Raw genomic sequence first — 9749 nt, 5'->3', positions numbered from 1 at the left:
GCGACGGAACAACCACCCGTTTTTCCCTCTCGAGTCGTTTTCCGAAACGCCCCTTTTTGTTTCATCCAATAGCTTCTCTAGGACCGGACAGCCACTTTTTCTGGCCAGTTTACACAGTGAATTATGCCTCGGAGGTTTGGAGCCCGCAGATGGCTGGAGCAGGCCCGGACTGGCCCGGGCGGCTAACCGGCGATCGCCGGTCAGATCGGGGCCAACTCAAATTGGGGGCCAAAGTGGAAAAATTTGTCATTAATGGAAAATGAGGCCAACACGATTGCATAGCCGGTAGGGCCAACTACTATCCAGTCCGGCCCTGGCCTGGAGATAGAGACCAACTGACCAAAGCCCACAACCGATTCACCAAGCTAACGAAAAGTCTCGAAACCGATACGCCTGAGAGGCGGAACTCCAAACTTGCCATTGACGTGCCACTGTTGCGACCTTCTCCAACTCTGGAATATCTGGACTGGTAGCTCTGCCTTAAAGACAGATACTTTCTTCGACTTCGCCACTCTTCGAAAAACGGTTTGAATTTTCGCCGCCATCTTAAGGTGTATTGCCAGCGCCAGCAGCACTTTAGTGAGCGATTTGCGAACTATCCTAACATTTAAAATCGCGCAATTTAGGCTTAGGTCGCGTATAACAGCATGAAGGAATATTATATATACTATTCCTTCATGATAACAGTACTGGAACGGGCCCCGCGTGCAAACGGTGCAAAACAAATCTTTGGCGTCTTCAGAAGCGCGCGTTTTTATGTTGTTTTTTGTCTCGCCGATATCTCACCAGGTGTCACAGTGGACGCGCGCTTTTCAATTTCATGTAATTTCTTTTTTTTATTAAAAATTAACCACTTAATATTTTTTATGCGGTTTTCGCCATAAATTTTAGTTTTTAACGGGCTATAGGGCTATCTAACTGGTTATAGCTTGACCGTTCCCCTTTAGCATAAATTAGCTGATTCTATGGAGGACAACATAGAAATCTCATAGGTAACTAGAATGCTGCCGCCTACGGCCGAGCTTGACGCCAGTTCACCTTGAACCTTCAGCCAATGAGAGGCCGTAGAGTGGTTCCGCCAAGGAGGATAATAATCCTCCTTGGATCCGCTACTATAGCGGGAGATAGGTGACGTCATTCTCTCTGGTGACATTCAATTCTTGGCAGAACCACTCTTTGAGCTCTGATTGGCTGAGATCTGGCAATCGTCTGCCACGGCGTTTGGCCCATTTGCCAGTTACACGGCAGCATTCTAGTTACCTATGAGATTTCTATGGAGGAAAACGGCAAGCGGCCGAAATAAAAAAAGGCTTCGTGCGTAGTTTAAAATTTTGTCATAAGCATCGCCGCCTACCGACCGAGTTTTGAATTGAATATATGAAAGCTGTCTACTCGTTCAAAATTGTCTTTTCACAACAGCTGAAAGTTGCAGCCGAAAAATGTAGAAATTCAAAAGTCGTCTGCTATTTCTTCAAATATTTAGTTGGCGGATTATACGGCAGATGGCACTATATTTAATAAGCTTGAAGTCTATTGGCGCACTGGTATAATAACCGGAGTGAAATTTTAAACCGTCGCTGGTTTTTCAAAACTGGACGCTATCTCGGAAGGGAACACCAGATAGGTTGATACTTGCGCATGCGCAGAGAGCGTTCTTTTACCCGTCACCTAGGGAATAATAATTATGTTAGACCAATGAAGCCATCTAAGTAAACTGAACATTATATTAATGAAAATAAAACCTTTACCAAATGTTCTATTAACTATAACTTTCAACTTGAACTCAACGGCTAAATTTTTTCTCCCAGTCCGTTATTAGTGACTGGAATGCTCTCCCACAAACCATGGTCCCAATTACTAACTACGCTAAATTTCGTTCCGCCTTAAGTGTCCACCTGCAAACCACTTTGTAATCTCTTATTCTATGTATTTTTACCATATCTTCATATCTTCTCAGTATTACTTTATTTTACTATATTCTGAACTTGGCCTTTATTATATTATTATTTTGTACTGTAACTGCCTACTATATGTACCTGTGAGTCTGCGCATAAGTCGGCTTATCGGCTTGGCAGGCCTTCATTGATCAATAAATAAATAAATAAATAAATTGAAATGAATCATCATAGACTTGAAAAACGGTAGAAATTACATAACTGCTAAGCGATGAGGGTGGCAACCATGTTATGACGATATATGCTATCCTTTTATTTATTTTATACCCTTTATACTTATACCATATGTAACATAATTACTCATAAGTATGCCACTAGCTCTATTTCTTCACTAACGGTTTGTTTCACAGATATTGCGTCATCCGTACCCTACGTAATATTTGACGTAATATTTGATGTAATATTTGACGTCATCGAATCTCAAATGCTGATTATGCTGTCGCTCAATTAGCTCTACTTCTGATAATGCGACGGCCGTTATTTTAGTAAACAAACCGGTTTGAACAACCAAGGCTTAGGAGCTAAAATGAACTACAATATACTGTATTAATGCAATTTGCGTTCTAAAATAAATTTGAATTGTCAAATAAAAGAAGCAGGTTTATTGAAAAAATAGTTGAAATTCAGGTTGAGCTTTTCTGGGGAATCTACAAGGTTGGAGTCTTTGCAGATTCTTTTGAGCCTAGGCCTAACTTTTCTAGCTTATTAATCAGCACTGGCCCTAGGGCGGTGCGAACGGTGCGACCGCACCGGGCGCCGTCATAGGGGGGGGGGAGTCGCCGAAAAACGGGATCGGGACGACGGGATCAATAACTTTTGCCTGCAAGACGGCGCCACAATGAGATCTCGCACCACCAGAAAAACTTGCTGGGGCCGCTACTGGGTGGAATAACCCACTTCGACGATTTGTTCCATTTTCGGAAAGTGATCTCTGAACCGAACCGTGTGGGTCATTTACCCCAACCTTTTCTTTTTTAAACTACTCTTTATTTAACTTCATCCGCACAAACCGAGCGAGTTCATGAATTTCAATATTTCATTCGGCTGACAGTGCTGATTAAAATTTCGACGCAAAAAATTCCTTCTCAATTTAGAGGTTTTCCATTGGCTTAAATCAATATGTTAGTAGCCAATAGTGTGACTCCCAAAATTACTAGGATGAAAAAAAGGTTAAAATCTAACGTAGTCCACCTTTCTACTTGTTCGTGGTGAAACAAACCGTTAGTGAAGACGTGCTTAGATCATAAGAGTATGGCTCACCAAAAAAGGAACCACAACGGCAAAATATCGATATTTTCTTGGAGAAGAACCTTTTGATACGCCATCTATTATTGGTGAAAACCTTGTTGTCATAGGCATATTAAAATATATTTTCTTTGAAAAAAAAAATACTGAGACTTTAATATTTTTTCATGTTCCTACTACACTAAAAGATGCCGCTTTTCCGTACAATTAACCCCGTAGAATTGTGGATCTAGTAAATTATATCCAATGATTTTTAGTAGTCGATGGGCCAACCTACATGCAGACTCCTTGGTTAAAGCTCGCAAATGAAAGTTGGCCTTGTTATAGCGCAATTATCGCAGCCCGATAATTTTCTGACTGTGAATTTCATTAATAATAAAAAGAGTAAGGAAAAAAACTAACTCTTTTTCACTTGAATCGCGTTTAGTTTTCCCAAGACTTCTATCACTGTATTTTAAGTCAAGAAGAGGTGAGTTCATTTGTATTATTGGAAATAAGGTACGATAAAGTCCTAAGCCTAACGTTTTATTCATCAAAAAATGCTTAATTTATATGCTAGTTGTAAGGGCGGGGGTGGGTGTGTTTCCTTTCTGGATCACACTGTATCGCTTCTCTGTCACACACCATTATTTTCTTAGTGTTAGTTGGCTGAAATTTAAGGTATGATAGTAATAGCTGACATAAGACAGGTTAGACAAATTTCATGTTGAATTCCTTTAACCACTCCCTGAACACTGAGATCACCATGCTTATGCTATAAGAAATTATACTGACATAGTAACTCCCACGATTTGTGTGTGTAATTTAAATTTTAAAGAAATGTCATTAAATAGCGAACTGAGAGCTTGAAATTTAAACACCAGTAATATCTAAAAAATTCTTAATTTATCACTAAGAAATTTTATTAGAAATTTTATCCTTAACTATAAATATTTTACTGGTGTTATCTAGATAATTAAAACCCCAACCATGGCTTATTTTATTTCCAAGTACAATTTTATGTAATCAACGTTGGCTATGTTTTTCCTTAGTTACACACGTAGAGGAATTTTGAAATAGTGGGGACGTCACATTTTTGGCATTGTCAGTAGTATTTCTAGTATAGTTGAAGTAGAAGGGTGGTCTACCAGTGACACTTGATTCGTACTTCATTCTTTATTTCATTTAAATGTTGGAATATTTTGCAGATGGGTGGGACTTTAGAGGAAATAAAATCAAAATGAATAATTTAATACTGGTGTATAGGAAAGAGTAACGGCTTTTGCTAAATAATGTAAAGCTAGTTTAATTTTTGAGAAATTTCATTTTCTTAAAATTCGAATTATTCTAAAGTTTTGAAGGGTTTTATTTAACATTATGCCTGCTTCGGTAAAAACTTCAGTACATAAAGTCTGTGTTACCATGATTAAAAAAGGTTTTTGTTAACTAATGGTTCACAATGGTTGATGAGTGTTCTTTGTTAAAAGATAAGTTACATTTTTTAGCATCCTTAAAAATTATGGCTGATGACAAAAACCCAGCCGTGTCACCAGATGAAGAACATGATGAAGAAGGCGTGTATAAACCTCCCCCAGAAAAATCTCTAAAAGAAATAATTGAAGCTGACCGAGAAGATGAAAGTCTAAAGAAGTATAAGGAGATGCTATTGGGAGATGCTACGAAGGAGAATGTTATAATTGGTATATAATTTAACTAAGGGGAAATTAAAATCATTCAAATCAACCCAAATTTATCTTTTATCTATTCCTTTTTTTTTTCAGAGCCAAATAATCCAAATAGAGTTATTGTGAAAACCCTTGCGTTAATGGTTGATGGGCGACCTGATGTGTGTCTTGATCTTACAGGTAAACAATTAACTCCTCTTTTTTTTAAAAAGACAGGAGCACTAACCTGTTTCTACTGTGCTTAGGTGATTTGGAAGCTTTGAAAAAGAAATCTTTTGTTATCAAAGAAGGAATTCAGTATAGGATTAGAATAGACTTTTATGTTCAAAGAGAAATAGTAACTGGGCTGAAGTACATTCAGAAAATCTCCCGTCATTCTATTCAAGGTTAGTACTTGACCACCTAGTCTCAGGTTTAAACGGCCACACTGGCATTTGAATTTCATTGGTCACCCTCATCGGGCTGAAAAAAATATGGAATAATGTGGTTTTATCTGCTGTCACAAAGTATGGAATGGGAAGAACCACTGGTTGTTCCCACAGATTTTTTTAAACTCCAGTGTGGGCCTTTTAGGCTATATAAATTTCTCATTGTAATGGAATTTTTACTGTAATAATTTTTTTCTTAAAACTTGAATGTTATCTTTGCAGTGGAAAAAATAACCCAGATGGTTGGAAGTTACGCACCAAAATCAGAAATACAATCGTATACCACTCCCATGGAAGAGATGCCTTCTGGTCTTATGGCTCGTGGGACCTACAATGTTAAATCTTTATTCACTGATGATGACAAGAACGAACATCTAAAATGGGAGTGGACTTTTGAGTTAAAAAAAGACTGGGAATAAAGCCATTCCAATATCAAAGAACTTGCCAAAAGGATTAAATTGCGGCTCAAGTAGAAATAATTGTTAGCTCTTTTCACAAATGATTATACTTAAGGGTCTAAATTTAAAATGCTTTAATATATATCACTACATTCTCAACTAAGCACAGTTAATGATACTAAATTTCTTAATTTAAAAATTATTAATTTTAAGAGGCTTAATTTTTTTGCTATATATATCAGCCTATTGGTGCCTTATAAACGCAATTGGTGAAGTAATTGTTTTCAACGCAATGCAATAAGCTTCCAAAAAATAAAGGGCTATTTCTCCTATTTCTTAAAGATTTAGCTTTGGAAAATGTTATGCCATTGGCAGATTGGAAATTTTGAGTCTGTTATAATAAACATACACACTATTTGTACAGTATTTTTTGTACATTTTTATTTTGTAGAAAAAGTGTTGATACCAGTCCTATAAAATTGTTTTAAATTAACTTTACTAAAAATCTGAATACGTAGTATTCTTTCATTAAAGTGGACTTCGCCGAAATGTTAAACTTTTTTATTTTAAAGAAAAATAGTATGCAAGGTGAAGTTATTAAAATTTCTGTTAAATGAAAAAAGATAAATGCAATTTTAACTGCAAAATTTCCAAATACAAAATAATTAACGCGCTTTTATAGCCTGGCCTTAACCTAGCCATTAAAAATACAAAATTAATATGTTAAATTTATTTTTAACTTTGCTGGACAGCCAAAACATTTAGCTAACTGGATTTTTCAATCATAAACAATGGTTTTCATTCCCTGTTTAGTAGTTTTTAGTTTTTTACTGTCCGCATTTAAAATACATCAGCAAAGGTTTTATGAATCCTATATCTTAAGAATAAATTTTAATTGTTGCCCACTTACATTATGTTCCCATGGAAAACGTTATAGCAGTGCACAAGAAGTAAATTTAGGTACTGGCCTCTTACTCAGGAAGCTCGCGTCAGTATAAAAGCACTTAGGTGCAGTTGTAGCCGTATTCTCAGTAAATAATGTTTCGTACAATTATTGGCTTAATTTTTATTGCGAAGGACTTTGATATTCAGAATGTTTATATGATTATGATTAGGTGGGGTGGCGGAGTGGTTAGCACTTTATCCTCGCAGCAAGAGTAGCCGGGTTTGAAACCAGCTTGTGGCACTGGGTGAAAACTTGGAACAACTTCTTCTGCGTTGAGTTTCCAAGTTCTCTCCCCACTGGTTTAAGGGGTTTTCACCCGAGATCTTCCGTTTCCCCTTCCACAAAAACTTGTTGAGGTTAACGGTAATATCTAGTGTAGGGAGCTGTTGGCTCGAACGCGTGGCATGCAGGGCTTGCCACCACCCTCCTACGCATTGTAACCCAGCCACCTGTATTAATGGCTTCAAAAGTCACATGATATCTTAGGCCTAAGGTGGTGCCTTGGGTATTAGCCTAGCTGATTATAATATATAATCTGGAATATGGGTCTTGGGGCTTTCAATCATGAATAAAAATGTATTGGTTTTCCCCACGAAATAAGGTTATGTTTTTTTTTAAAACCCTGTTGTTTGAACCGGCAGTGGCGCAGCTAGCATGGGGCAAAACCGGTGCACCAGTCAAAACGTGTAAAAAAGGTTTTCGAATTTCTCTAATTTGTATAAGTTTTTATCTTTTTCACGGTCGGGTGTCGCAATCAAAACGGCCCCAACCCCCCTAGCTATGCAACTGACCGTAGCCCTTTTTGTGGCTCAAGCAAATTAATTCAAAGTATCTAGTTCAACTTTATAAATATAGATGTCACTATATTTTCTATGTTTCGGGAAGAGGGAGGAAGGACATATCAAATTTAGCTCCGAATTTGGGTAGAACAAGTAAGTAGTTCGTCTGTAAATCAATAGTTTTAACCCATCATCCTGATATCAGAAGGGAAATAGAGTGGTGAAAAAAGGAATTTGAGAGCCGTTTTTTCTTGGCGCGTGATGAGGTCTGAGCCAGTGGCGTCGCTAGGGTGTTTTAGGCGGCGCTTGAGCCACCTGAAAAATTTCTGAAGCACCACCTAAAATTTCCGAAAAGCGCCTCCTAAAATTAAGAATTTTTCCAATTCACTTGGCGAAATGTTTCTTAAACTTAAAAATGGTCATCAAAATTCAATTTTTCCTAGTCGGTCTCAATGTTTCAACGGCGCGACTCACCTCACCTCGATTATGACCCCGAGAACGGAAATTAGAGAGAAACAAAAGTTCGCTCTTGCGCAGTAGCCGTTACTTTGATGACGGCCACTAGAGGCGCCAGCGTCGCGCACCAGCAAATTCCGAACAATTTTCAAAATCTCTCTCTCTACTGTGGAAGGCGTTCGTCGCGTGTCCAGGCTTTACCCGTTCTTCGTCTATGGTTTCAACTTTACAAACCTTTCAGGGAGCTACCCCCCCTCCCCCATATCACTCAATTTTGACGCTCCTGACCAGTGCTTATGGCTTAAGCGCCACCAGTTTTGAAATCCTGGTGACGCCACTGGTCTGAGCCACTAATTTCCTCCTCCTGGTCCTCCAGATCCATTCTCCGTGAATCTACAAACAAAGAGCGTAGGGAAACCATGGACTGTAAATTTTAGAGGACGAGTAAAGCGTAGCCTTCCCCTGTAGAATTTTATTTTCCCCGAGCATCAATCACTTCGAACTAGAGAGAGAGAGAGTCCGTCAAGGTCATTTGTACCACGCATAGAGATAGACCCCCTCCCCCCCGCATGTTATCTGGAAATCTGGCCGACCGAAAGCCACGCGCTTTAGTTTTTTTATGACCTTGAGCGACTCCCGTCAGCCTGATCGGTGAACGGCGCGTAAAATACCTCTGGAATACCGGTCCTCTAAAATTTACAGTCCGTGGGGAAACATCCTAATACAGGGTTGCCACGGTACCCGGAAAACCTGGAATTCCTGGAAAAGTTAGGGAATTAAAAATTATTCTAAAAATTAGGGAATTTAATTTCGGATGCAAATAGGAAACTTTTACTAAAATAAAGGTTAAAAAATAGAAAATCTTGGCACAAAATAAGTCAGGGAAAATCTCCGGAGGTGGTCAGGGAAAACCTGGAAAAGTAAGGGAATTCGATTGTGAAAAAACTGTAGCACCCCTGTATTACGCGGGGAGAGGGACATAATAATGGGGGGGAAATGATTTGTGTATATGGCTTGAAGCCTTTACACTATCAGAAATGTAATAAGCAAAATAGTATTGTCAAAAATGAGTCACTCGACACTAAGAGTCGCATAAAGAGTTAGAAATAAATACGAATAGCTTTTCGCAGAATGTCACAAGTTGCCGAAATCTTGTCGTGGGGCGTGGATTCCCTTAAGGGCGCGGACTAATGAGATATTTCGAAAGAGCCTTCCTTTTCTCAGTTAATTTTGCCAAACATTTGGAAATGGGCAATGAAATACCTACCGGCACAAGGGGCACATGCCCCCCGTAACGTAGAGGGAGCTAACACTTCTACGTCTCACGACGTCACCCATGCTTTTTCCTATTGAAAAAAATTCTACCCAACATGGCGGCCAAAGCCAAAGCTACGGAGTGTTAGTTCCCTATGGTCGTACGTACAAATATTTTTATTTTTTTACTTTTTTCTTCAATGGCGTGCCCGCCCCCGAAACAAAATCCTGGCTACGCCACTGGGATCGCCCCAGGCATTTTGCTCAAAACCTACATTACCTAGAACAGTGGCGGATACAGAAAAACCTCAAGGGGCGAGTGCTAAAAGACATCTTGAGCTATGTTAACAAATCATCAAGTCACATGGCGGGGGACGCCCTCCCTTGCCATGAACCGCGCTTGGTGCTGGACCGCCCCCCATATGTATCCGCCACTAACCTAGAAATGTGAAATTTTCAGGATGTACACTATCGGGTTGTTATTTGTAAATTTCAGCAAAATCGTGACATTTTTCATGGTTTTGGAAGTTTTATTTTTGAAACGCTAGGTGATAGACGAAAAATGTCAATAAACAAGTTGTAGAGCATACTCGAAAACCTTAAATAAAATTGGTTTGGTCGGAA

At 38.9% G+C, this 9749-nt stretch overlaps 1 protein-coding gene across 3 annotated transcripts; it reads left to right on the top strand.

The window, feature by feature from the left end:
- The first annotated feature begins 3458 nt into the window (after positions 1–3458).
- On the top strand, positions 3459–6741 carry RhoGDI (rho GDP-dissociation inhibitor). 3 transcript variants are annotated; one of them, XM_090156593.1, is made up of 5 exons: positions 3459–3669; positions 4685–4879; positions 4961–5044; positions 5110–5250; positions 5515–6741. In XM_090156593.1, the coding sequence occupies exons 2-5, from the start codon at positions 4699–4701 to the stop codon at positions 5709–5711; spliced, it is 603 nt and encodes a 200-aa protein (XP_090012719.1). In that variant the 5' UTR covers positions 3459–3669; positions 4685–4698; the 3' UTR covers positions 5712–6741. The 3 variants fall into 3 exon arrangements, with proteins under 3 accessions (XP_090012719.1, XP_090012720.1, XP_090012721.1); XM_090156594.1 differs by lacking the exon at positions 3459–3669 and adding an exon at positions 3676–3698; XM_090156595.1 differs by lacking the exon at positions 3459–3669 and adding an exon at positions 3837–3860.
- Positions 6742–9749: the final 3008 nt, after the last annotated feature.

Source organism: Leiobunum rupestre, chromosome 8, assembly GCF_980474605.1.
Source record: "Leiobunum rupestre chromosome 8, qqLeiRupe1.1.hap1, whole genome shotgun sequence".
NCBI classification, from domain to species: Eukaryota; Metazoa; Arthropoda; class Arachnida; order Opiliones; family Sclerosomatidae; genus Leiobunum; species Leiobunum rupestre.
This window is presented reverse-complemented; position numbering and strand designations above follow the sequence as displayed.

Coding starts and splice junctions, on each gene's coding strand:
- RhoGDI (XM_090156593.1), top strand. CDS start 4,699: ATGGCTGATGACAAAAACCCAGCCGTGTCACCAGATGAAGAACATGAT. Junction 5,045..5,109: donor TGTGTGTCTTGATCTTACAG/GTAAACAATTAA, acceptor TACTGTGCTTAG/GTGATTTGGAAGCTTTGAAA. Junction 5,251..5,514: donor CTCCCGTCATTCTATTCAAG/GTTAGTACTTGA, acceptor TTATCTTTGCAG/TGGAAAAAATAACCCAGATG.